The sequence below is a fragment of the Monodon monoceros genome, unplaced genomic scaffold (genome assembly GCF_005190385.1).
Source record: "Monodon monoceros isolate NGI ecotype Baffin Bay Population unplaced genomic scaffold, NGI_Narwhal_1 Super_Scaffold_5, whole genome shotgun sequence".
NCBI classification, from domain to species: Eukaryota; Metazoa; Chordata; class Mammalia; order Artiodactyla; family Monodontidae; genus Monodon; species Monodon monoceros.
The window spans coordinates 77,704,595-77,732,347 of record NW_021703782.1 but is presented as its reverse complement, the minus strand read 5'-3'; the positions used below and the strand labels follow the sequence as shown (position 1 = coordinate 77,732,347).

At 49.2% G+C, this 27,753-nt stretch overlaps 1 protein-coding gene across 8 annotated transcripts in view; it reads left to right on the top strand.

Annotated features, from left to right (window-relative positions):
• The window catches only part of PAX5 (paired box 5), a 192,119-nt gene that overhangs the window by 105,351 nt on the left and 59,015 nt on the right, over window positions 1-27,753 (top strand). For 7 of the 8 annotated variants that reach the window (XM_029202837.1, XM_029202833.1, XM_029202834.1 and 4 more), the window contains one exon: window positions 237-366. In XM_029202837.1, the coding sequence (XP_029058670.1) occupies window positions 237-366 (130 nt within the window). Of the gene's footprint in view, window positions 1-236; window positions 1,641-27,753 lie in introns of those variants that run through there. The other variant, XM_029202836.1, reaches the window with a different exon arrangement.

The following is a 27,753-nucleotide window of genomic DNA, read 5'->3' as shown; positions in this document are numbered from 1 at the left end:
TTGTGCAGCTGCACTGAATCTTGTCCACCTCTTCACTTGGGGAGACTTGCTGATTCTGGATACCTGCCTTGTTCTGTCGAGCTGAATCTGCCCTCTCAATACCGGGGGTCCGTGAGCCCCCGGGGGCCTTGGCACTGGCACGGGTTAGCTGGCTGAGCCCAGAATGTGGTGGTGTCATTTGGCTGGGGTGCTTTGGAGTCTCAGTGCTGAGGTGTCTGTCTTGTTTCCTCTTTCAGACCGCCGATTATTCCACCATGGCCTCGCTGGCTGGAGGGCTGGACGACATGAAGGCCAACCTGACCAGCCCTACCCCTGCCGACATCGGGAGCAGCGTGCCGGGGCCGCAGTCCTACCCCATTGTGACAGGTGAGGGCACCTGGGGCATGGGGGGTGAGTGGCAGAGAGAGAGAGAAAGGACGTGTGTGTGATGAGGAAAGCGGCTTCTTGGTGCTTTTGGACTTGATTGGCCATCTTTGTCTTAATGAGGTTATGAGGTCCTGGAACAGGTCAGCAGGGGACTGCTGGGGCCAGGAGTTGTGGCTTCGATGAGACATGGCTGTAGACGCTCTGATAAAACCAGAGGAGAGCAAATGGCAAATGGACGATGGGCTGGGAGGGGGGCCAGGGAAGCCTCGTGTCAGAGGGGCTGGGTGATTTCGGGGCCCCTGGAGGTGGGGCTGAGTGTTCAGAGTGCTGGGATTTAGCCCTCTCAGGAGAAAGGCAGCCCTATTTGGCATCAGCCTGGAGGATGAGTGGGATTCCTGGCAGATTGTAGATTTCCAGGCAGAGGTGGAGTTAAGAAGGGCAGGAGGTTTAGGCTTCCTTTCTGGAAGGCTCGGGACCAGCTGCTTTAGCTGTCAGTGTAAAGATGAAGAGTTTGGGCCCTGGAGGCACACTGCTGGGTTTGAACTTGCCATTGAATAGCTATGTAAGTTATATAAGAATTCTGGGCTGTGGTTTTTAAATCTGTAATATGGTGATAGCACCCAGCCCACAGTGTTGCTGTGAGGATTAATGCTGTAAACATATGAGGTGCTTAGACTCTGGTCTAGCACACACAAGCACCCAATACATGTTGTGATTATTACTCCTCTCATGGTGGCTGGTCACGTCAGGTTCACTGCTGTGAAGGGGCTGGGCCAGGAGGGCGAGACGGGCAGACACCCCTCCCCGCCTCAGCAGCACCGGGATAATTTGGATGGACAGACTCAGCCACCAGTTCCGGGAGGCTGTCCGACCATTCAGGCAGAAGGCAGTCTTGGATACTTCACATTAACAGACAGTGAGGGGCTGGGGATCACACTTTGGCCAGAGCCTTGAGGTCCAGCCTAAGGTAGTGGGATGTCCCTGTAGGTTGGTAGGCAAGACACAGGAAGTAGTGACAGAGACAAGGGGTTCTGAAAAATGTGAGTGGGCTGTAGTTGCATCAGGGTTGGATTCGGGTTAGAACTTTAGGCGGGGGTGGGGGCCGGACGAGACAGGCTCTCTCATAGCCTCATGTAGGTCCCAAGGCAGGGAGGGCCCGGCTCTGAGACTGGGGCTCGTGGGGCTCAGGCAGGAATAGCCAGGACTCTGGTTGTAGATCTGGGCACCGCATGGAGATCAGTTAAGAGGCAAGAGTGACTTGGTCCCCTGTCTACCTGAGATGGGGCAAGAGCCTGGAGGGCTGCTGAGCCTGCAGGTGGGGGGGTGTCAGTAACGGTGCAGGGATGGGGGAGGGGAACCTCAGTCAGAATGAACTTTTCCTAACATCACAGGTGTCCCATGAATTCTCTCCCCTGGGATCATGAGGGTCCGTGACAAGACCTCTGACAGCATCCCCATTTTACAGATGCAGAAACTGAGTCTCAGGGAGGGGCAGCGACTTGCCCAATATAAGGGGTAAAGGGGAGAGCTGGAGCCAGCCTTCAGTCTCCTGGGTCCTTATTCTTTTCAAAGAAGCACAAATAATTGGGTAGGGGGGTGTGGTAGGGTAGAAAGAAGCCTGGACTAGTTAATAATAAGTCACTTTACTGAGTAGTTACGGAGTACCAAACATTCTGGTAGGTAAACTTGTTTTACCCTTGGAGGAGTCCTGGGAGGTGCGTACTGTTATATCACATCCACTTTGTAAACAAGGAAACGGAAGCCTGGGGCACTTAAGTAGCTTGCCAGAGATCACAGCTAGTGAGCAGCAGAGGTAAAATTGAACAGCAGGCCAGTACAGTCTGCCACTCTACCACACAGATAATCTGGGGGCTAATCCTGGCGCCATCACTTCCTTGCTGTGACTTTGGATGTGTCTCTGATCTCTCAGGGCCCTTGTGAGGATCACATGAGATCCCCGAGGGGACTGCTCTGCAGAGGGAGGGTTTGTTATTAGGGTTGGGGTTCATGGGTTTAGACAAATCACAGGAAGACATATTCTACCATCTGCACAAGCCTATTTAGATGGAAAATAATCCAGTAAACGCTGAGACTATAGTTGCATTTCCGAGACTCTTGTCTACTGACGTGGCAAACTGGTGGCCAGCTGCCCAAAGGGCTAATCTAGCCCACAGATATGGTTAGTTGGCGCCATGTAGGACTTTTTATAAATTTGAGTCAACAATGAAAATTTATAAATCTGGATCTCTGGCTTCCCTTGAAAAATCAGAGGACCTGGCCAGACTGGGCCGTATTCCCACGTGGTCGTGGTAGGCGGGGCCTTAGTGGCAGCAGCCCCTGGAGACATGGCCCCCACCCACCTGCTTTCTCATTATCTTACAAGCCTAACCTGGAAAGGAATTTGAGTTGAATACTCCTGATTTAGAAAGTTGGTGCTAAAAGCCAGCTGGGTGGTTTAGCTGTTCAGGATCTGCAGAAGGTAAGTGTGGATGTGGGCTGGGTTTTCAGGTAAACCCTTGACCAAAGACTTGTTTGTATTATGATCAATCTATTTTAAAGTCACACCACAGAGCAGAAAAAGAATATAAATATCTCAAAGTCAGAATTATGCCTAATGTTGAAATACTAAAATTACTCTAATTCTAAATATATAATACTTATATAATAGTATAATATTATAAATATAACCGTTAGCTTTCTTGTAAGTAAACAATAGCTAGCTAGAAAAATAATAGGGGAAAACATTAACAATAGCATCAAAATAAAAAAGGTAGAATGCTGAGGAATAAACTTAACTTTAAAACTCCACTAAGGAACATAAAAGAATAAATGGAGAGATATAGCTTGTTCTTAGGTAGGAAGACTCAGTATCATGAAGATGTCAGTTCTCCCGAAGTAATATATTAATTCAAAGCATTTTCAATCAAAATGCCAACTTTTTAAAACTTGTCAAAATGACACAAATACTGGATAAATAAACACTCAAGGTAGCTGGAAAAATTCTGAAATAAAGAAATGAGTAGAACATAGCATATTTTAAAATGTTATGATAAAGCTACAACAATTAAAACTGTTACTGAAAGTGAAGTAAACAGACAAATGGAACAGCATGGAGCATCCAGAAATAGATCCAAATATATGTGGGTGTTTACAGATACAACATTGCAAATCAGTGGAGAAAAGATAAATCATTCAGTTAATGGTGTAGGGACAGCTAGGCCTGTTGGATCCATACCTCATTCTCTACATCAAAAGAAATTCCAGGTTGATCAAAACTTTAAATTTAAAGAATTAAATCATAATAAAACTAGAAAAAAAAATAAGGGAAATTTTTAAATAAACTTCAAGTGGGGAAGGCCTTTTAAAATCTGTTCCAGGGAGGACTTCCCTGGTGGCACAGTGATTAAGAATCCGCCTGCCAATGCAGGGGACACGGGTTCGAGCTCTGGTCTTGGAAGATCCCACATGCCGTGGAGCAACTAAGCCTGTGCACCACAGCTACTGAGCCCGTATGCTGCAACTACTGAAACCCGTGCGCCTAGAGCCAGTGCTCCACAGCAAGAGAAGCTACTGCAATGAGAAGCCCACGCACCACAACAAAGAGTAGCCCCTGCTCACTACAACTAGAGAAAGCCTGTGTGCAGCAACGAAGACCCAATGCAGCCAAAAATAAATAAATAAATTTATAAATCTGTTCCAGGGAATTCCCTGGCAGTCCAGTGGTTAGGACTTTGTGCTCTCATTGCTGAGGGCCTGGGTTCTATCTCTGGTTGGGGAACTAAGATCCCACAAGTCGTGTCATGTGGCCAAAAAAATAAAATCTGTTCCAAATACAAAAGGCAAAGAAAAATGATATAAACGACTGCTTAAAACAGAAATGTTTTATATATGTATGTAAAAACACCCAAAAAAACAAAGAATAAAAAACTTTTTTAAAGTGGAACACAGATGACAAAAAGCGAATTTCCTTAATATATAAAGAGGTTTTTAAAAACAAATAAGAAAAAAAATCAGTAGAAAAAACAGGTAAAGCAAATGAACAGGAAAAAATACAGATGTCCAATGGCATAGGAAAAGACATGCACTTGACTCATAGTTTTAAAACTACAAATTAAAATAATCATGAGATACTCTTTTTTTTGGCCACACCACACAGCTTGTGGGATCGTGGTTCCCCGACCAGGGATTAAACCCGGGCACACAGCAGTGAAAGCCCACATCATAACCACTGGACCACCAGGGAATTCCCAGGAGATACTTTAATAAAACCCATTAGCTTATCAAAGATTGAAATGTTTCTTGAGGTCCAGTGTTAGAGAGTATATGAGAAACAGATATTTCCATACACAGTCATAGGTGTATAAATCAGTGCAATCATTTTGGAAAGAAATTTATCAGTATCTATCAGTATTTTAAATGGACATACCTACCATCTACCTCAGAACTTTTATATGCACTTTAAGGACTTTATCTCAAGATATATTCATACAGATGCACAGTGATACCTAAGTCCATATAATAATGATAGAATTATTTATAATGAAAAACAAATGGAAAAAACTCAGTGTTTATCAATAGGAGTAGGTTAAATAAATTATGGCTCCTTCACACAATAAAGTACTCTGCAACCATTAAAAAGAATTAAGTAGAGCTATCTGTGCTGACATGAATAAATGTTCAAGATATACTTTTAAGCAAATAAACAATTTGTAGAGTAATATGTTTAGTATGATTCTATTAGTGTGAAAAAATATAAAGGACATACACACAGAGGCATGGACACACATGTGTAGATCAGATGCATGCATATGAGGATTCGGTAGGAGAAGATCCCCAGCCTCTTCCCCTGCTTAATGGGACACTGTAGTGCTGTGCTGACACCGGGGTTCTCTGCTCAGTCCCACCCAGTGTCCCCTAGGGAATAACAAATATTTACATTGCCCCTTTACTCTCCTGAAATTAAGTTCATAAAAAATATAGCCTATCTTCACAAGTAATTTCAAGTAAAATCAAAATAATACCCTAACTATAAGATAAAGGAGAAATAATTAACTGCTATGTACTTTGATAAGTAAATATTCGGCATGTCTAAACTGCAAGACATAATGGAGTAGCCCAGGGCTCACTCCATGCACAGAATCACCACAAATGCAACAATCCCGAACACAGACTTAACTGTGTTTCACATACTGTGAGTGGGATTTTACGAATAGGTGAGGAACTCTTGGCAAAGTTCCAAATAAAACAAAGTACAAGCTTTGCTCAGTTTACACAGTAGTTGCATTCCTAGAAAATTCAGTGTTTATTAAGACCATGGAAACTGCAAGTTCACATTAATATGGGAATGAAGTTCCGTTCTAGATTTAAAGAATTATAAGCAGATTTCTCTCCTACCACCTACATGAATGTTGGGCAGGACATGAAAATAGTACAGGATAAAGTGTGGGACTGTTCCACCACAAGCCAATAACACCTGTCAATCATATAAAAGCCCCCAGAAAATTTGAAAACACCCTCTGGGGGCAGTTGATGATCCCAATGAGAGCTATTAGAACACCTTGAAGGAATGCCCCTGAGAGCTGTTAGGATGGGCCTTCGTGTCACCACGTGGCATTAATTTAATTCCACCTGTGCTCGTGGATGTGTTGACACAGTTCTGAACTCTTCAGGGAAGGGCTGAGTCTTCCAGCCCCACCCGTTCCTTCTCCCCTCCTCACAGGGTGCTCAGCTAGACTGCCAGCCTGGGGTCTAGGAAGCGGCTGGTCTGTGTACTGCTCCACCCTAGCCCTCACACTCCCGGCTGCCCAGGGAGATCTCATTAGAGAATGAGTCCATGTCTCTCCCTCATTTATATGCCATGTTAAATTTTAAGTTAAACTCCTGCTCTACCAGCCAGGGCCACAGTTTAGAAACTGCTCACCATTTGCAAAGCAGTGACATGGCCCGCCCATTCCTACATCGTCAGCAGTTTGGGCCTGTCCTGATTGGGACTAATTATCTGCAGGTGTATCCTTGGGCCACAGGCCTGCTGACGGGGCAGCCACTGTGCCTACCTCCCAGGGAGGACAGCAGGTGGATACCAGCAAAGGACCTGGCAGTCTTGCCCCTGGCTGTGCCCACCTGACCCTTTGCCTGGGAAAACAAAGTAACGGTGCTAGCCTATGTCCTTTCTGGCCCCTTCCCCTGAGGACCGTCTCTTTGCATCACCAGTTGGAATAGCAGGTGGAGACTGAGGGAGGCTTCTTCTGGTTAAACAACTTTGGGAAACACCTGCCTGGTGCATGACCCAGGTCCTGGGGTCTGAGGCATCCCCTGGGCACTGTCCCCTCTAAGCAACAGGGAACATACATGGGCCAGTGGATGAGCACCCACGAAGACAGACAGATGGCTGCCGAGTCCACAAGACCACCAGCTCTGATTTGCTGGTATCCCCCAGGCTCAATGTTTGGAGTCTCTGTATCCCAAACTTGGTACCTGAAAGCAAGTAAGTCCATCCTCTTCCATCTTTCTCATCTGAGCAATAGCTGAGGGCTGAAGGAAAGAGCACTAGACCCAGGAGTCAGAGGAACAGGTTTAAGCCTGGACTTTGCCACCTAACTGTCCTATCATTCAGCAAATGGCTTGTCTTCTCTGAGCCTCAGTTTTCCTATCTATGAAATGGGGATGACAATTCCTGCCCTGCCTGCCTCCTTTGGCTGTTTCGAGGCTATAATGAGACAGTGACGGGGAAGAGTTTGAGAGCCACTAAGGGGGCATCTAAGTGTGTGTGGGCCAGAAAGGAGATCTGGAATGTCTGGGATCCAGTGTTGGCTCTTTCCAGCCTCCTTTGGGGCAAATATCTGACCACAGACAGGCAGGGTGGGAGGGTCCTGCAGAGCAACTGCTCACTTCACAGTCTGAGAGACCCTGGTTCAGAGGTGGGAGGTGACCTACTCAAGGCCACATCCAGTGAGTTAGAGCTGGATCTGGGGCTTATCCAGGGCCCTGGCTTCCACAGCCTGCTGCCAATATGTGGTTGGATGGACTAAAAAAAAATCCCAGTTTAAATTTCCAGAAGGCATTTCTTTTAGCATATGACTGAGAATGTCAGCAGCAAAGCCAGACTGCCTGGCCTTGAAGCCCAGCTTCTCCGTATTCTAGCTGCGTGACCTTGGGCACATTACTAGCCTCTATGCCCAAGGTCCCCATCTGTAAAATGGGTCCCAAGATAGCACTCCCTCACAGGTTCCCTGTAAGGATTTCATGCATGGTCCACGCAGTCTTGGCCCGGTGCTTGGCACATGGTAAACACTTAACGAATGGTAGCTATTAGTATGTTCCAGGCCTTTCTGAACGACTGTTTGCTTATCTCTCCGTGGGGAGCACCTCCTTTGACCTGTTTTTTATGAGACTTTTTTTTTTTGTTATGCGGGCCTCTCACTGTTGTAGCCTCTTCCGTTGTGGAGCACAGGCTCTGGACGCGCAGACTCAGCGGCCATGGCTCACGGGCCCAGCCGCTCCGCGGCATGTGAGATCTTCCCGGACCGGGGCACAAACCCATGTCCCCTGCATCGGCAGGCGGACTCTTAACCACTGCGCCACCAGGGAAGCCCGGGAAATGCCTTTTGACTGTATAAATGAATGAGTGAATGAGGTGCTGAGAGGACGGGGCCATTTCTCAGTTCTTTCTCTGCTGCCAGTTGGGCCCAGCCCATAATCAGGCCTCAGGGACTCTGGAAGTTAGTGGAAACTTCGAGGTTGGGTAGCCCGACCCGTCACCCAACCCTGGGATCTATTCTATATCAGGACTTGGTTACCTCTAGTGATGGGGATTTCACTAGCTCAAAGGCAAAGAATCTTGAAACAGGACTTACCTGAAGCTGCTCTCCATTGAAGTGATTTCCTTTCCCACTGGCAAGCCAGAGCTGAGTTGTCAGCAATGTCTGAGCCGGCATCCGTGCTATGAACTCAGACCCAGGCACTGGCATTCTGGGTCCTCAGGGTCCAGCCCAAATAGTGCTTTTTAAACTAAAAAAAAAATCAGAGCCCACATTTTACAGATCAGAGGAAGACAACCCAAATGTCCATGAGAAGGGGACTGTTCAATAAAGAAGAGCTCACCCGTAAGATGGAGTACTGTGCAGCTGCAGGAAAGAACGAGGAGGCGCTTTATGTCTTGATTGGGAAGATCTTGGAGATATATTATTCATGAAAAGAAGCAAGAATAATATATACAGAATGCTACCTTTTGTGTAAAGAAGCGAGGGGCAATGGGAATGTGTATTTGTTCACACAAGCATACAGAAGTTCTGGAAGGATACTCAGTAACCACGTTTGGGCATAGATGATGAAGTGGGTGTAGGAAGAGGACTTCTTACTGAATATCATCTACATTTAAAATTTTTTGAACGTTATATATATATTAATATATCACTATCAAAAATTTAAATTTAAAAGTTCCTTTAAAACTAAGAGATTTCATGTAAAGGCTAAAATGTCTAACTTGTTTTGAAAAATTGGAAGACTGTCCACCAGGGCCCACATTCCCACGTGGCCACGCTAGGGGAGCGTTGAGAAGGGGCCATCCCTTTACATTAGCCGTACTCTCCTGTTTGTCCCAGACTCCACCTGGCCAGCTTCACTCACTGTCCTTGCCTGCTGCTCCCTGTGAGTCTTCGACCTGCCCCAGCCCCTCCTTCCTGTCTCCTCTGACACCTATTCCTGCCCAATAGAAACCCAGGCCAGGAAGGGCTGACCACAGGCTGTCCAACTGGCCTTGCCTGTCCCTGACTCCAGGCCTTTGCTCACGCTGTTCTGTCTGCCTGGAATGGCTTTCCCCAGATATCAGCTCGGTGTTATAAGCCATCCAGTGGGGAGGGCCTGGAGTGCCGAGTGCAAGGTTTTCCAGAATGTGTGACAATTAGGCATTTCAGCCCGGTGCAGTGATGTCACACTCTGTCCAAACTAAATCTTGTGAACCTGCTTCAGGGGACCACAAACAGAGAGAAAACTCAGCACCCAAGATTGGAACTTTCCCCAGAAAAACAAGGCTATTTGCATTCCAGAAAGATTCAAGGTGAATCCAATTGGGGATTAAAGTATTAAAATAGACTCACAGTTATAGATTCTAGAGAAATCTAGAATTTTGGAATCTAAATGTTTGAAAGGATACTCAGAGGTTCAGAGAAGCCAGAGGTCTGATCATTTTAAAACCCAAATGAAATTCAAGCATCTCTGTAATTAAAATGGACATCAAAGGAAAATATGATTTGCTTTCAGGTTAGCACAGTGTTCCTAAGAACTATTTGTTGAATAAATGAATTAATGTTTGTGTAAGGAGCAGCGTCAATTAAAAAAAATAATTTCAGGGGAAAGTGCTCCAGTTATTTCTGACCTTGTATTTTGTAGGATAAAAATAAACAAAGGTGGATGGCCATCCTGGTAATGCACTCATAGATTTTTACACTTGCGGGCAGCTTGGAAGCCGACCTTTCCAAATAGCCTTCGAGCAGGTCTCTGGGCCTCCAGCTTCCCAGCTGACCCTGCTGTGATCCATCTTCTTAAAATAGCAATTTCATTAGCTCGTCCTCCTGGTCAGAGATCTCCACTGCCTTGCCATTATCTGCAGGAGAAGGCACACCAAACTGTAGCTCCTGGCAATTAGCAGAGCAGTTGCCATTCATCATTCCTTCATTCTCTCATTCACTCACTCACCTCTCCATCAAAACCCAGCTCCTCCTTCACATCAGACCTTAGCCTAGACTGGGTCTTGTGGCTGTAGGGTCTCTGCCCTCAACATACCCATAATTTGATGAGGGAGGTAAATGTGGATACATGTACAGGGCAAAACAAAACAAATAAGAAAAAGAAAGAGAAATACCAGGGAGAAGCCAAGTGCTTTTGAAGGCGTGGAGGAGGGAACTATTGCTTCTCTTTGACTGTGGGGTTTGAGAACATTTTGTGGGAGACCACATGGAAGCTGCTCTTGGGGAGCCACGAACTCTTGGTTTCTCTGCTCTGAAGCTTGGTCTAGTCTGTTGCAATACCTCCATCTTTACTAATCCCTTTTAAATCACGAAGGAATACGTGCTCATTGTAAAATAAATTCGAATGGTCCGGAAGTATATGTAAACATGTGACTGTATCCCTTCACCCCGTTCCTAGCCTGTTCTGTTGTCAGCAGAGTTGATGGTTTGGTAAATATCCTTCCAGAACCTTTTCTATGCATATAAAACGGTATCAGATTACACACATATAGTTCATTTCCTACAAAGGGGTTTTTGCTCTTCATACTGTTGGTCAGTTTTTTTAAAATTTTGTTTCATGCTTTATGGACACCCAACATGTTGGTAGGTCCAGAATTTCCATCCTTTCTAATGTTCTGGATGAACCATAATGAACTCTTCTCTAGCAGTATGGGCTAAGGAATTCCTACCTCAGAGCTAAGGGGTGAATCCCTCTCAGTATTTGATACCTGGGCTGCAGACAGAGAAGGACAGGGTCCAGGAAGGGATGCGGGACAGGAACCTTGGCATCCACGGGCAGCCCAGGACTGTCAGCTTAGAGACAGCAGACTGGGGGCCTGGCTGCTGCCTCCCATGTGCTCAGGGGTATGGGAGGAGGAGATGTGGCTGCTCTGAGCTCATCAGGGGAAGCCACAGGGAGGCAAGCTGTAGCTGAGTGCAAAGAAGAATTTTTTTTAACAGTTTGATCCCTCTGAAGCTGGAATAAGCTGCTTCTGGAGATAATAACAGTGATAGCTAATGTTTATTGAGCATGTGTTATGTGCTTTGGTTCATTTCACCCCTTACTCTATGAAACTAGGTACTATTTTTGTCCCAACTAACAGTTAAAAAGAAATTGCCTGAGTTCACACAGCAGTAAGTAGCAGAGCTGGTTTTCTCCTAACCCCTGTACTGTACTGCCTCTGGTGGTAATAAGCTCCACATCATCAGAGGTATCCAAGCAGAGCTCTTTCACATTCACCTGCAGCACAGTTAGACTGGCGGCCCCTGGGGTCTGTGGAAGCTGATCAAACTGTAGAATCTCTTGTACAGTCTCTGGAGCCAGACTGCCTATCTTTGGGTCTCAACTCTTATCCCACTTATGAATGGGTGACCTCAGTTGCAACTATGTGTATGTGCCTCAGTTTGCCCACCTATAAAATGGGAATAGAAACTTGTTACATGGATTAAATGAGTTAATATTTCAGAAGCACTCAAAACTCTGTCTGGAACGTGGTAAGTGCTAAATAAGTGTTGTTTTAAACATCTGGAGCTCAGGAAAGCAGCCTAAGCCAGAGAGCCAGGTTTTGGGGTCCTCCACAGCAAGGGGATGGAGAAGGAGCTCGCCAGGGTTGGGATCTGTCCAGCGTGGAGCAGGCCTGATGGCTCCCTGTTCTGGATGTTCCACTGGCCTCCTGTATTAGTTTCCAGTTGCTGCTGTAACAAATTACGATGAACTTCACGGCTTAAAACAACACAAATTTATTATCTTACAGTTCTAGAGGTCAGAAGTCCTAAAATCAAGGCTGTATTCCTTCTGAAGGCTCTAGGGGAGAATCCATTTCCTTGCCTTTTTCAGCTTTTTTTTTAAAAAAAAAATTTAATTAATTAATTTTTGGCTGCGTTGGGTCTTTGTTGCTGTGCACGGGCTTCTCATTATGGTGGCTTCTCTTTGTTGTGGAGCACGGGCTCTAGGCACACGGGCTTCAGTAGTTGTGGCGCACGGGCTTAGTTGCTCCACGGTATGTGGGATCTTCCCGGACCAGGGCTCGAACCTGTGTCCCCTGCATTTGCAGGCAGATTCTTAACCACTGTGCCACCAGGGAAGTCCTTTTCCAGGTTCTTGAGGCTGCTCACGTTCCCTGGCTTGTGGCCCTTTCTTTTGTTTTCAAAGACAGCAGGGTATCATCTTTTGTCCTCTTTGACCTCTGCTTCTGTTGTCACATCTCTCTGGGACTCTGACCTTCCTGCCTGTCCCCTATAGGGACTCTTGGTGATTATATTGAGCTCACCCAGATAATCCAGGATTGTCTCCACATCTCAGAAATCCTAGATTTAATTACATCTGCAAAGTCCCCTTTGCTTTGTAAGGTGACATATTCACAGGATTTGGGGGCCATGATTCTGTCTACCACACCTCCCCAGTGTCCACTATAAAGGTCTCCTTGAGGACTCTGCATCCCCTTGTATCCCGGGAGAGCCATGATCTGGGAGGGGATCGGCACCTTTTTTGCTGTATCTGCCTGACTTCTCCCCACCACCTTTGTGAGCACTGGCTGGTCCTCACTGTGTCTCCTCCATCTGCCCCAGTATTGTGACAATCGTGCCCTCCCCAGGTACCTAGGGTCAAGAGACTGGAATATTGGTGCTCCTTGGAGATCATTCGCATCACTCCCTCATTGAGCAGATGGAGACACGGAGGACTGAGAACTCAAGTTCTCCCCACATGAGACAGCTCCAGAACCCACGTCTCTTGGCTCCCCCTCCTTGCCAGACTCAGCCTTCCAGAACAGAACTTTCCCCCTCTCCTGTCCTCATTTTTCAGCCTGACTGGTCCACTGCCATGCACTGGGTTTTATGCCTGATGGAATCCTTTATTCAGGCCTTTTTATCACCTTCCAACTCAACCGCACCCAGTCCTGACTCCAAGCCTTTGCTTCTGCTGGTTCCTCTGCTGAGGATGCTCCTGTCATTTGCCCAGAGGTGGCGGTAGTCTGCTGAGAAGGGAGGAGCAACGGGCTGACTTGGATCAGGATCACAGATCTTCATTCCAGCTCTGCGATAACTCCCTGGCAGAGGAGTTTGGGACACGCTTTCTCTCTCTGAGCCTCCGTTTTCACATCTGCCCAATGGGAATTTATCATCCTGGCTCATCCTCTCCTTGCAGGACTTCAGTGAAGTGTACGTGAGCTGTAAGAAGCTATAGCCTTTCTTTTGACCTGACTGTGCCAGGTGCTCAGGTCCTGTGTCCCCAGCAGGGGGGTGAGTGTGACCTGGTGCAGGGCTTTGCCTGTGAAAGGCTCTCACGACACCTGCTGAGGGCTGAGGAACCAGCAGGGCTGCAGTCTCTGTCCATGTGACTTCAGGGCATGTGTCCAGGGAGCAGTCCTCAAGCGCCGCCTCCTTCAGGAAGCCCTCCCCAATTACCCCACAGTCAGAGTGATATCCCCCTCTCTGGGCCCTGGATCAGCCTACTTGTTATCCCATTGTGCCTTGACTTATGATTCTTTGTGTCCAGCCTGACTTTATCCTTAGACTATGAGGTTCTGAATTATCTTCTGCCTACCATGGGGCATGGAACATTGTAGGTACTCGGGAAGTGTTTGTTGAATGGATGGATGGATGGATGAACAAGTGAGCTGTCTAATATGTTGGGTTGCTACTAATCACCCCAAACCGTACCCATCTAGGTTATTATCAAGGTTATTGACATGATTCACACACTCACACATCTTTGATGAGCAAAAGGGACATTTGAATGCAAGGTATTATGACAATTATTATTTCTCTCCAAATGCATTAGCTTCTACTGGTTTGCAGCCTTTTTTTTCCCCACCAATGTTCACAGCCCAGAAAAAAATCTCTCTCTAATTTATCTGTATTAGCTTTTATTTTCATTACCCAAGAGGCTATAGAACGTCTACTCCCACCCCTAGATCTTCTATAAATGTTTGGTAAGGCTGGTTTTGGCACGAGTCCTTAGGGGGCACCTGCTGCCTCCAGACTTTACCATCCAGAGGAGTGTTTGCCTTTCTGGAGCCACGAGCTCCTTTTGTAACCCTCTGTTAACCCAGGTCCAGGATGGTGTCACATGCCCACCTCAAGGATAGGGTGGTCAAATAGTCTGTTTGGAGGGTTGACCTCTGGAGTGGGGACTAAGGTAAGGGCTCTTTCCCCAGAGCTGGTCTCAATCCTGAATAAGATCTAGTAAGGCAAGAGTCACCAGCAGGAATGATAACTACTACTTGCCTCCCACTCACCAGGCAACAGACATTGTTCTAAGCACGTTACATGTGTTAACTTGTCTAATCTGCAAAACAACACTGTGAGAAAGTTAGTTTTATTATCCCCATTTTACTGATGCCAAAACTGAGGCACAGAAGAGCACAGCAACTTGCTCAAGGTCACACACCTCCTAAGTAGTGGAGCCAGGTTTCAAATGCATACTGTCAGATTCCAGAGGCCACACACCTGACCATTGTGCCACACTGCTCCTCGCCAACCTGCTGTGTCAGGCAATCTGGCCAGAGGAGGTCCAAGTCGGGCAGAGCCCAATTTAGAGAACAGACCACAAACAAGGCTGTTGAGTAGATCAGGGCCATGCATGGGGGGCACGTGTGACGTGGCTTGTCTTGATCCTGGGTGCTATCTGGTTGAAGAGCATCGGGCTGACTCTCCCTCCAATAACCAGCACCGTGTAGGTCAGCCTGCACCCAGGCAGATCTCAGCAGCACAGTAGGCCCTCAGGGAAGGTCCGTTGAGTGGATGGGCAGATGACAGTGGCACTTCCAGCAACTCCCCACCTAGACCCAGCTGCTCTTTTGTTGTTTTGTTTTCAGGAAAGAAAGCAAAAGAAAAATAATGGTCACTGCTTTCCTTAAACAGACTTTCTTCCTCTTCCCCTGGACAAGTGCCCGTGGGGAGGGTCAAGCCAGTTCAGCCCTGGTTCTCTTCAGGAAGAAGTCAGCTAAAGCAACAGCTCTTCACACAACACCCAGCACAGCTTCCTGCTTTCTCATCCTCTATTGCCCTGCCTGCCTGAGAGCAAAAAAGACATTAAGCAACAGTCCAGGTGGTCAGGGGTGGGAAGGCTTGGCCCAGGGGCTTGGGCAGCCCGGCAGGGATCCACCATGGGGTGGCAGGGAGGACACTGGGGTGGGTGATCAGGCCCCGCTGGGCTGTCCTGGTCCTCACGCTGAGAGCGGGCTGGGGTGGGAGGGCTCGCCTGATTGACCGGGACCTTGGGGTGTATGTCCTCTCTTGGATTCCTGGGATGGAAGCATCATGGTCAAGGTGGCTGGGTTTGGGGAGGGGCAGGGGTGGCAGAGGGTGCCCTGAGGGGCACTGAGCAGTGTCTCTTTCCCAGCTGGCCCAGCAGTGTTTCGGTGTCTTTCACAACAAGTAGTGTCAGCCCTGGATAATTATTCAAAAGGTATTGCCAAAAGGAAGACCCTAGCTGTCACAAATAGCCATCTGTGCCAATATGGGGGTAGATTACAAAAGGTACCTGTGGTTTTATTATTATCTTTAAATCTCTTTTGTATAATGAGGCTGATGGAGTAAAAGATTCCCACAGAACTCAGCCTGGAGCCACGGAGCCCAGAGTAGGGCTCCCTGGCCTCCCTCCTCTGGTTCTGCAGCCCGGGTCAGCCGGCTCCTACCCCAAGGCTCCCAGGGTCTGGTCTTAAGGGCCCGGCCTCTTGGCTGCCTGGAGCTCGCCCAGCGACTGCGCAGCTTCTCCGTGGGCTGAGCACACCTCTGGCAGGGACTGGCCCTGCCCGTGTCCCCGCCCCCAGAGGAATCCCTTCTTTGACCTTTGTAATTATTCCTGTTCAATCTTCCTTCGTGTTTTTTCCTTCCCCTTTTCAAGGTGCTCAACTCCTGCGCTCCCTCCAGTGTATTAAGGATGTGAGTGAAATTGATGACTGGGGTGTCTCAGGTCTTTATGATGATGAATGACTTTCACTGCCAAAGCTTTTATTGTCTGTGATTTGGGAAGAAGGGGGAACTGATATATCAAGGCTGCCTGTCACACCATTTAATACAGTTATAAATCCTGACGTCACTAACTGGTGGTCAGGAGCTGGAGAATTCCACCGGCCGCCGCTTTGCTGAGCCTTTATGGATTTTTTTCCCTCTCGACTTTCTTTGCTTGACTGTCACAGTTGTGTTTTGGGAGGGGGGATGGGAACAGTGGATGGTGACTTTAAAAATCTCAGGGGCAATCTGGTCCAGGGGAGAAAGTGGGAGGCCTCCCCACTCTAAAGTAAGGGGAAATGGCAGGCCTTTGATTCTAAGGTGAGCAAAGAAATTGTTCAGTGAAACCAATTCCTAAAAGTATGCTAATAACTTCTTGCCTGTGCACCACCCTTTACAGTTTACGGATTGATTTTAACAGCTGTTATTTTTCAGATCTTCCTTCCATCCTTTGGGGGTGGGGGTGTGGCAGGGAGAGACTTGAGCCCCATTTTGCAGAAGAGGAAACTGAGGCTCGGCAAGGTGAAGCGACTTGGCCAAGGTTATGCCACACCAGGCAGATACAGAGGGCAACTCCCTGGATGAAGCAACAGAGCATCACTGTTAGGGATGGTGGTGTCAGACAAGGCATGGTATCAGACAGCCCTGGGTTCCAATCCTAGACTCCACTGTCTAGCTGCTGGTCATGGGATGGTCACTTCAACTTTATAACCCTCAGTTTCCTCACCTGGAAATGAGAATAACACTCTTCTCATAAGCCTGTTATGAGGATTCAATGAGATAATGCATGGAAGAGTCTTAGCAAGGTTCTGCCCCCATCAAAAGTGCCCAATAAATGTTTTTAAAAGATGGAACTACCATGAGAGCATGTGGTAGATGTCACAGGAGCAGAGGAGGGCCACCTATGCCTTCCTGAGCTTGTGTGGGGAGGTGGCCAAGGAAGGCTTCCTGCAGGAGGTGACATTGGAGTTGATTGGAATGAGTAGGAATTAGCCAGGCTGGGGAGGGCAGATGAGGAAGAACATAGCAGGCAAAGGGAACAAATGAGAGAGGCAGAAACAGCACCAGGTGGGTGAGGAAGAGCCAGCAGCCCCAGGAGTGGCGAGCTGTGCAGCTGAAGATGAGAAAATGTCAGACCACAGAGGCTCCCAAGGACCTGGGATCATAACCTCTGGATTCTGGGGAGCTTTGAGGGGTTTTAAGTAGGGAGTGGCATCTTCCAAGAACTCTCTCTGGGGACTTGACAGAGGGTGAATTTAGTGTGGATGAGACCAGCAAGAAGACTGAACTCATCGAAGATGGGTGTAAAAGTCCAGGAGAGAAAGGATGAGGACCTGCACCGAGGCAGTGGATATGAGTATGGAGGAAAAAATTTGAGGGGTAGAACTGGCGATAGTCAGATGTAGGGGATAGGTGAGACATGGAAGTCAAGGATGGCTCCCCTGGTTGGAGTTTAGGGGACTGGGTGGATAATGGAGCCACCAACTGAGACAAAGATGACAGGAAGAAGAGCTGGTTTGGATATTTTCTGGTGGCCCAGGGATGCCCAGGTGGAAACGTCCAGAAGGTGATGGAGGAAGGGTTAGGGCTGGCGCTACCAATTTGGAAGTCATGGGCATGGAGGAGATGGGTCACCTAGTGAAGATGCATAGATAGAAAGGCCTGAGAGCAGCAGAGCTCTAGGAAGAAACTGGAGAACAAGGATGGCTAGAGAGAAGAAGCCATGAAGTCTAGGAAGAGGTGATTGGTGAAGGACAAAGCAGACCATGAATGTGCTCCATCTGGGAGCCTAGAGCAGTCACAGCCCTGAGGTGGGAACAACAGAATTCTCTCTGGCTGCTTAAGTAGAACTTAAGACTCTCAAGAGGCCCACAGAACCAGGCTTGGAGGCTTCACAGCCAGGAACCACACCTGAACCACACCTGAAAACAGCACAGAACTGGTCTTGTGGAAATGTCACACCTTGGCCTGTGGACACAGAGCCCTCAGCTCACGTCGCTGTCACTGGACACCAGATGTCACCAGTAGAACCTCTATCCCACAGGCACCTACTTCTCTGCGTCACTTGCCTCTAGACTAACGACTCACACACGTGTGTCTACTTGATGGAGCCAGGATGGCGCCTGTGCTCCAGCTGCAAGGGAGGCTGGGAGGTCAATCTCTTGACTTCTGCTGTGAGGAGCCTAAACTCTTAAGGTGGAAAATTCCCAAAACAAAAGAAGGGGGCTTCCCTGGTGGCACAGTGGTTATGAATCCGCCTGCCAATGCAGGGGACATGGGTTCAAGCCCTGGTCCGGGAAGATGCCACATGCCACGGAGCAACTAACCCTGTGAGCCACAGCTACTGAGCTTGTGCTCTAGAGCCCGCGAGCCACAACTACTGAGCCCAAGTGCCACAACTACTGAAGTCCGCGCGCCTAGAGCCCGTGCTCTGCAACAAGAGAGCCACTGCAATGAGAAGCCCGCGCACCGCAACGAAGAGTAGCCCCCCATTGACCCAACTAGAGAAAAGCCCACACGCAGCAAGGAAGACCCAACACAGCCAAAAATAAAATAAATAAATTTAATAGAAAAAAAAAGACTGTGATAAAATGTATTAAAAATAACCCCCAAAAACAAAAGAAGGGTGTTCAATGGTGTGAGGTGGCCAAAGATGTTTGAAGAATTAGGGAGCGAGCAAAGAGATCCAAGCTAGCAGGACTGAGAAGCACCATGGCTTTGGCGGTTAGGAGGGTCTTGTTCTTTGAGTCATTTATTGACTACAGTCAACTCCTTCCATAGGATTTGAGGCATCGTTAAATTCAGACCCAAGGACGTCTGCACACAGGTCAGAAAGCACCCAAAGAGTGGGGGAAGTGACTGTACTGGTCACCAGGAAAGTGCTAGAGAGAAGCTGCAGTGGGCCCTGGAGCCTGGAGGTGGGGTTGGGCTGTTTCTCCAGGACCTGATGACTCTTGCTGAGTAACTGGACTAAAGAGTAAGGGAGAGGGAAGAAGCAAGGACCCAGTGGCCCAGTCCCAGCCCCAGGGAGTTCTGGGGGTGGCTAGAGGCACTTCCCTTTGCTAGAACTGAGCTTTGGCTGGCGGCTTTTCTCCAGTGGGGATGATGGAAAGTTATCACCCGTTGGTCTCAAAGAGAAAGCTTCCTGTTCTTAAGGACACAGACTCCCAGTACCTGACATAGGGCTTGGCCTAGAAGAAAGGCTTGGAAAGGTTTTCTGAATGAATGAATGAATGAATGAACCAGTAAGCATTTCTTTGGCCCCAGCTGAGCACCGCGCCGCCTCCACGGGAAAACAGATGAATGAGTGGGACACCGTCCCTGCCCTGGAAGGGTTCAGTCTTGTGTCTTCTACGGACAGCCATCCTGGGCAGCCTGATGAGCGCTGTGACGTGGAGCGTGCACAGGGGTTCTGAGAGGACTATGGGTGGGCAGGGCAGGGCGGGGCGGGGAATCTGAGAAGGTTTTCCACAGGAGATGACGTGGATGGTGTTTGCCCAGAGCTGCCAAGGCAGAGCAGCAACATTGCTGAGGTTTGGAGGCGGCTGGGGGAAAGCAAGCCATTTGGGACTGGAGCCGGGGCTGGGGAGCTGGAGGCTCCGCTCCTCCAGCAGGAACGGAGGGCAGCGAGGAGTCTGGACTTGATGCTGGGGTGGTGGGGGTGAGGAGTGCAGTGTCCGTCTGCAGAGGGGCTGGGGTCCTGGAGGAGGCTGGAGCTGGGCAGGGAGACAGTTGAGGGGTGGGTGGTGACAGGCGTCTGCACTGGGGCCTGAGCTGGCCGTGGATGCGCAGGGGCTGTGACTTGGTGATACCTCCCCCAACGCCCACCCAGGGGCACCAGTGGGAGAGGCTGGGCCGTGGGTGCCAGGGTGTCCAGGACGGGACTTCTTGCTCAGGGGCGCCCTCATTATGCCACTCAAGGCAGTGGAGACACGCAGGCCGCCTCCTGCTGGTGTGTGGAGCGCGGGTAAACCACATGAGATCCCATCTCGCTCCTAATGTGCACCGGAGGACAAAATTAGATTGAGAAGTAAATGGAGCCGAAAATTTCTAAAGCATTTCCCGTCAAGAAGCTGTTTGATTGCGTGTTTTAATTCTCCCAGCCCTCCTGCACGGTGAGGTTCATTTTGGTGGGGACGGCCGAAGCAGAAGGAGCTCATGATGGGAGGGGAACCTGGGCCCTGGGGCCTGGGCAGAAGGGGATGGGAGAGGCCTTCGACCACGTGCTGGCCACGAGTCCAGGCTCCACGATGACCTGGTTCAGACCTCAAATAAACCTGTGAAATGGGTATTATATCCCATTTTGTAGACAAGGAAACTGAGTGGCAGAAATGAGGGAACATGCTGAGACCACATAAATAGTGCTTGGTTGCAGGGGGTAGCAAACACCGGCCCTCCGGACTTTAAAACTCAAGCTGGTGCCACATTGGGTTGTATGTTTGAATGTTTCCATTTTTTCACCAGAACGGGCTCTGGCTTCTTCCTCCCTGTCATTCTCATTTCCTCCATCTCTCCTTCCTCCATTTCCAAAGCCCAGGAACCCTGGGAGGCAGGGCAAAGGGTATATCCCCATTCTGTGGATTTGGAAAGCGAGGCTCACGGAAGTGCAGTCATTTGTTGGTAGCACAGAGGGAAGAAGCCAGTGGCACATTCTGGGAAGTCTGGTTCTTGTGTGTGTTCCCCTACCTGGTCCTGTCCGGCAGGTTCAATAAATACAAAGATGTGACAAAAATCACGCACACGCACACACGCGCATACACACAAATCGCACAGCAGGTTTAGATACAAATGGGCGGGAGCCTGGCTTGTTCACCAGTGCCCACACCTGTTTGGATCGGGGGCCGTGGGAGCCGGAGGGCCTGGGCCTACTGTGTGAGGCACTCTGGGAAAGGCCTCGCCCTCAAAGGGGCTTCTTCATTCACCTACAGTATATAGGCAATTAGTGATTTTCCAACAATTAAGTTTTTTGTTTCTGTTTTGTTTTGTTTTAGTTTTTGTCAAGAAAACTTTTGTTCAGATGAAATCTTCCTGGGAAGCCTTTATGTAAACAGTCAGAATTGAGGTTCAGTGGCTGAGAGGGTGGCCATCCCAGAGGCCCCCCGAGGTGCCCCAGGAAGCCCCAGGGAACACAGCTGGAACCCCTGCCTGGTCGACCTTTCGTGTCCTTTGGGCTCTGGTGCTCTCCAGTTCCAAAGTGGCTTTCAAGACAGTATGAAGGCTACTCACACAGCATGTGTGTTCTCTTCTCAGCCTTGCTCTCGGTCGCACATCTGGGACCTGGTCCTCCTACCTTACACCCCAGATGCCCACCCACCTCACCCCAACTTCTGCCTGTGCCTGAGGAGACTCAGACCAGTCCCAAGCACGCTGCCCCTCGAGGCTCATTCACTGGCATGACGGGACCCACCAGTACTGCCCACCGGCCCTGACTCAGCCTGAGCCCTGCTCCCGATCCCCCTGGAGGAACCTTACCCACTGAGACCCAGTTCCAGTCCTGCCGCCTCCAGGAAGCCTGCAGTCCGATTACAGGAACTGAATCTCAGGGCTGCTCTTTGCTGCATGTGGGATCTTTGCTACTCTGAGCCTCTCTGAGCCTCGGTTTCCCCAGCTGTGGTCACTGAGATGGTGAATAACTGGCAAATTGAACCCAGGCTCGATGGACTCGTGCACTTGTCCCCACGTGATGCCCCCGCTCAGTAGGGCCCGTTCCGTGTGGCACGAAGCACTCTCACTTCTGTGATGCCATTTGGGTCTCCTGATGGCCCAGGAGAGGGGCAGGGCACGGGCAATCCCAGAACTGGCAATGGCTTGCAAAGAAGAGCCCAAGCTACGCCGGGCTTCTCAGAAGCCCCGGCACCTGGCTCGGCCTCTCTGGGAGGGGAGGGCTGGGGAGGGCTGGGCCGGCGCTTCAGCCTGCGGTGCAGGCCAGCAGCACAATTTAAGCGTGTTGTCTGCAGCACGTTAACTTGCCGTGTGCCCTGGGGGGTGCCTCTGCGGGTGGGCTTGGTTTTCCTCGGCAAGCAGCACACCTGCCCGGCCTGCGTCGCACGTGGGCCCCCTCGGTGGCGGTTTCCAATCTTGCTGTGTGGTTTGGGGAAACAATTGGAGGGAGAGGGTGTCATCTGGTTCGGCTCTGTTGGTTCTGGACCCATATCTCGTGACATCCACCAGCCTGTTACCCTCTAGACCAGAAGTGGATGGGCCAAGGCACTGGTTTAGGATTTGTGACAGGCCTTGGTCCCTTTTCAAGAGATCAGAAGCCTATCTGAGGCTTTTCTGACTTCGACATGTACCTATTGACTATTTCTTAAAATAAATGGGCTGTCAGCCCGACGTGGAAGGAGGCTGAGAACCTGATAATACACATTCCTCAGGTCTCTACCATTGTCTGATCTCCTCCCAGGTGGGTGGCCTGGGATCAGGACTCTGGGTTCACAGATGAGAATGTTCAGAGAGGGGAGGATCTGCCTGAAGGCCCAGTAGGACGTGGAGGGCGTTCCGACTCCCAGTCCAGGGCTTTTACACTCGGTCCTCAAGCCCTGACCCCACCCTTTAGCTGGAAAGGTCCAGTAGGTGCTTCCCACCATGCTTGACTTCATTTCAAACCCACCCTAGATTTGGAGCTTGGTGGTTAAGAGCACAGGTTTCTAATCCTGCCCCACAGCCCTGCCTGGCCCATTTTCTGCCGGTGCAACCTCAGGCAGGTTACTTAACCCTTCTCAGCTTCAGTGGCCTCCTCTAAATACTGGAGGGAATAACAAGCGTAGCTGGGAGCACTTACATGGGCCAGGCACATTTCTAAGGGCCTCACCTGTAGTAACTCTTTCATCCTTTTTTTTTACTACTTTTGGCTGCGTTGGGTCTTCGTTGCTGCGCGTGGGCTTTCTCTAGCTGTGGTGGGCAGGGGCTGCTCTTCGTTGCGGTGCACGGGCTTCTCATTGCAGTGGCTTCTCCTGTTGTGGAACATGGGCTCTAAGTGTGAGGGCTTCAGTAGTTGTGGCGCACGGGCTCAGTAGTTGTGGCTCGCCGGCTCTAGAGTGCAGGCTCAGTAGTTGTGGTGCATGGGCTTAGTTGCTCCATGGCATGTGGGATCTTCCTGGACCAGGGCTCGAACCCGTGTCCGCTGCATTGGAAGGCAGATTCTTAACCACTGCGCCACCAGGGAAGCCCCCTCTTTCATCCTTTTAAACACTCTAAGGAGGTGGTGTTATTATTAGCCCCATTTTATAGATGAGGAAACGGAGGTGAAATCTTGCCCAAGATTACAAAACAACTAGTCAGGAGCAGAGCTGGGATTTGATGAATCCAGTAGTCTGCTCCCAGAGCCAGTGCACTTAACCGCTAGGCTCACCCTCTCAGTATCAGCAACAGCAATAATAATAACTTCTACCTTGTAGGATTGTTTTGATGATTAAATGAGACAAGGCGCATAAAGCACGTAGAAGAGTACCTGGCAAATAGAGCTCAGCAGAGCTCCAGCCATCGTACGTGAATTCAACTGCACGGCGGGGACACCCAGCGGTGGGTGGGTGAGCTTTCTGAGACTTTCCACCTTCGTGTAGAGTATGGCTTCCTTCTTCACTTACCGTCTTTCACGTTTCGTTCTTCAGATGATTTATGGGGCACAAAGGAAGACAGGCGGCCCGAAAGGGCAGTGCGCTTGCGTAGGGAGTGGGCAGTGAGGGGCTCAAGCCAGGCACTCACCTCACGCACAATCACCCCACCAGGGAGGAACTGTTGCGGAGCCTTCCTGCTTCCTTACACATGTGAGGAAAGGGAGGCTGGATCACTTGCCCAAGGTCACACGGCGGGTAGGAGTCAGGACTGGGATTTGGGCTCCGGGTGGGCTCGTTTAGCTAACGGTGTGGTCTTTGCTGGGTTGGCAGGGGGGAGCCATTGCAGGTTCTGACAATGGCTTGAGGAGAGCAGAGCCACACTTTCAAACACTGATCTGGCTGTGCTTTTGGGTGAGCTATGGAGCTATGGTGGCACTGTTGAGTGTTTGCTCTGTGCTGGGTGCTTTACATGCATTTGTTAACTTAATCCACGCAGCAACACGATGAGGCAGATCTTCATGTACAGATGAGAAAACGGACACAGAGAGGCTAAGCAACTTGCTCAAGATCACACAGCCAATGAGGGTGGACCCAGGATCTGAGTTGAGACTGCCAGGCTGTGGCCTTTGTCCCTATCTACCATGCCACACTGTGCCCTTTTACAAAGATTTAAAGTCCCCCAATCTGGAAGGTCACCTCAGGGGAACTCGTTGCTTTCTGTGTATTCACTTATTCATTCCACTTTCCATTTAGTAATCGTCTAGTTTATGTATAAACCAATTCTTGGGAAGGAAGAGACTCCCAACCATTAGATTTGGGAAGTGTGTTCTGCATTAGCAGCCTGGGGTGGGTAAACGTGATGAGAATGTTGTCAGCCCTGAGTCAGGGTGGCGGGGGGACTGGGACACCTCCAAGTTTCAGTCCAGCCATGGGACTCCATGGTTCCGAGACATTGGGAGGCAAGAATACATTTTCAATATCCTCCAGCCAGCTTGGGTGGGTGCATACCATAACCAGGAGTGCAGGTGAGGAGGGTTTCCATCCTCAGGCGTATCTCCTGGTGGTCTTTTCCATTGCCATGCACCGTACAAGGGTTCTCCAAGGACCCATCCTGGACTGAGATGGACAATTGGGCTTTTCTCCATCTGCTTTTTTTTTTTTTTTTTTTTTTTTGCGGTACGCTGGCCTCTCACTCTTGTGGCCTCTCCCATTGCGGAGCACAGGCTCCAGACGCGCAGGCTCAGCGGCCATGGCTCACGGGCCCAGCCGCTCTGCGGCATGTGGGATCCTCCCGGACCGGGGCACGAACCCGTGTCCCCTGCATCGGCAGGCGGACTCTCAACCACTGCGCCACCAGGGAAGCCCATCCATCTGCTACTTATGATTATATAGGTCCCAAGCCAACTTTCAAAACACTGGTTTGTCATATCAGTTTCTCAGATAAGAGATGCACATAATCATGCTGGAGAGACAGAAGTTCACCCTCCTCCAGTGACAGCACCCAGGTTCCTGTCCGTGAACCAGCATCCCCGAACCTCGACCGCTGCAGTGGCGAAGGCTCTGGAGGTCTGTAAGCAGGCAGCTTGCCCTCCGCCAAGCACCCCAGACTGTTGAGGTTTGGGCTTCTTATGTCGGATTATATTGTTTTCCCATCTCCATCCTTGCTGCTCACCTGTCACTTCTCCTAACATCAGTTTGCCTGGCTCTATAAGTCTCTCTCCCTCTTCTTATTTTGCTGTTTTCAATCTGCTGGCAGCTGGGAAACCAAGCCACTGAGCTCGTTGGAACTGTGAGCAGATGAGGACCCGGCCTGCCAGAGCTGGTGCCCAGCGGGGCTCTAGGGACAGGCTTTGTGCCCACCTTTTGGCTACTCACAGCCAGATTGTCAGGACTGAGGTTCCCTGATGGCATATTTTGGATGGGCGGGACATCACTGCATTTTCTGTCCGTGCAGGGCTGGTTGCTGGCGTGGGGGAGGCCTGGTGGGACCATAAGCTGTGGATCTGTGACTTGGCCAAGATGCTTCTGGCATCGTGATGCTGTCCTTGAAAGCAAGGAGTTCCCACCATGACAGCTCTGGCCCAGGAGCTGCTGAGGTGGGAGCAGTGGGGAGGGGGGGGAGTGTGCCCTTTGTGCATCCTAGATTCATTATTACCTCCCCTTCAAGACTGTCAGTGAGCCCCTTGGGGCACAGACAGTGTCTGATTCTTAAGAAAAAGTTAATTTTAAATCAGAAAGTTAATTTTGAATAAAAAGTAATACATGCATGTGGTTAAATATTTAAACCATACAGAAAAATATAAAATGAAAAATAGTTCTCCTTTCCCCAACCTCAGCCCTCCCATCCGTAATCGCTCACCCCAAAGTTAACCGTGTCTTGTGTATACTTTCAGTAACATGTTTATGCATCTATCAGCAGATAGACTTATCCACTTTTTACTGGCACAAATAAAATCACACTGTGCACAGTGCTCTTCTGCACTTTGCTTTATTCACTCAATAATGTATATTGGAGCTCTTTCCACAGTCCGCACACTCAAATCTGCCTCATTGTTTTTCAAAAGTGTGCAGTATTCCATCACAGGGAAGTATCATAATTTATTTAATCCAGCCATTATGATAGACACCTGGATTGTCGCCCTCCCTCCCCACCTTCCCTCCTTCCTTCCCATTAAATGTAAATCTTGGTGTACTTTTCTGTGTGTTTCCGTAGGTAAAGTCCTAGAAGTAGAATTGCAGGTCAAAAGGAGGTGTGTTTTGTTTTTTGCAATTCACCTATTGAAGAAGAATCATGAGGGGAGGGGGGTGGTAAAGGTATGGACTCTGGCATCAGTTGGCCTCAGTTTGCCTCCAAGTGCCACCATCTTATCTGCAAATTAGGGATTATAAAGGTTTATATCTCCCAGGGTGGCTGTGACACTTAAATGAGATCATACATACAAGCACTTCGAATGGTGCCTGGTGCATGGTAAGAGCCGAATAAACAATCATTGTTATTGTTGTGGATATTATTATTATTATTACTGTTATTATCATCTCCAGGTCCTCTGGTGCTAGAACTCAGTAGGGATCAGATAATGCATGAATGAATGAGTGAACAAATGAATGAGTGAAGACCTGAGCTAGCCCACAGTGGCCCTTGCTGTCCTCTTGCTGTAAAGACTGGCTTCTGCCTCTCCCTGGAGCAGCACCTGTCCTGGCAGGGATGCCCGGAACCATGAGCGTGGCAGACCCACTTTGCAGTCTTATTCACTAGAACCCTGCCTTTGTTGGTTTATTACGTTGGATCAACAGTTGCTAGTTGAGGCAGATCATGTCATAAGTGTACATGGAAATATTGACTGAGCCCCAGTATCTGCTCTAAAATGCCAGGCAGATGAAATTCAAACATTTTCTTGAAATTGAAACACAGTTGTTGGAGTCCGGAAGTTCCCAGTGATTCCCGGGGAGTAGATGAGGTCGGTTGGAATGAAGGAATGGGGAGGCTTGAGGCTGCAAAGTAAACAGAGCCCTGAGGAATTCTCAGAGTTGTCTTCCCTGCTGGACACATCCAGATTAGATCTTTAGCCAGGGCAATTAGAGGGGGGCTAGTCAGAATTAGTTGAAAGTGGGGATTAAGTAATTTGGGGGAAGGAAATTGAGGGTTATTCTTTCTAAGTAAATAACACCGCCTAAACTAATGGCTGATAAACCTGTCATTAGGAGCCGGGGCCAGGTCTGCTTTAATGACTGGATAGGCCCCTTTGCAATTAGCACGTCCATTGTGTGCAGGCAATTGGGCTACTCCCTCGTTGCCAGCCTTTCCCCTCTAGGTGAAACACTCCCCCTGCACTCCCCAGCTCACACACCCTTTGCTTGTGGCAGTTCTGAACAAAGGGAGACTCCGGAGCAGCCCCTGTTCAAACTGTCACACATTTCAAACGCCAGCTGGAAAGAATGAGCCTGGTGGCATACGCGCTTCGTGTACACACACGCCGGGGGTTTGTGCAGCAGGATTAATCCCCTTCCCACATCCTGGGTGTTGGGTTGTTTGTCTCTCCCTCTCCTACGGTGGCAATTGTTTACTGTCACCTGCTTTGGTGTTGGTTGAAAATCTTCAACTCATCTCACTCACGGTTTGTTGGCTTTTTCCTATAACGAGTGTCAATGTA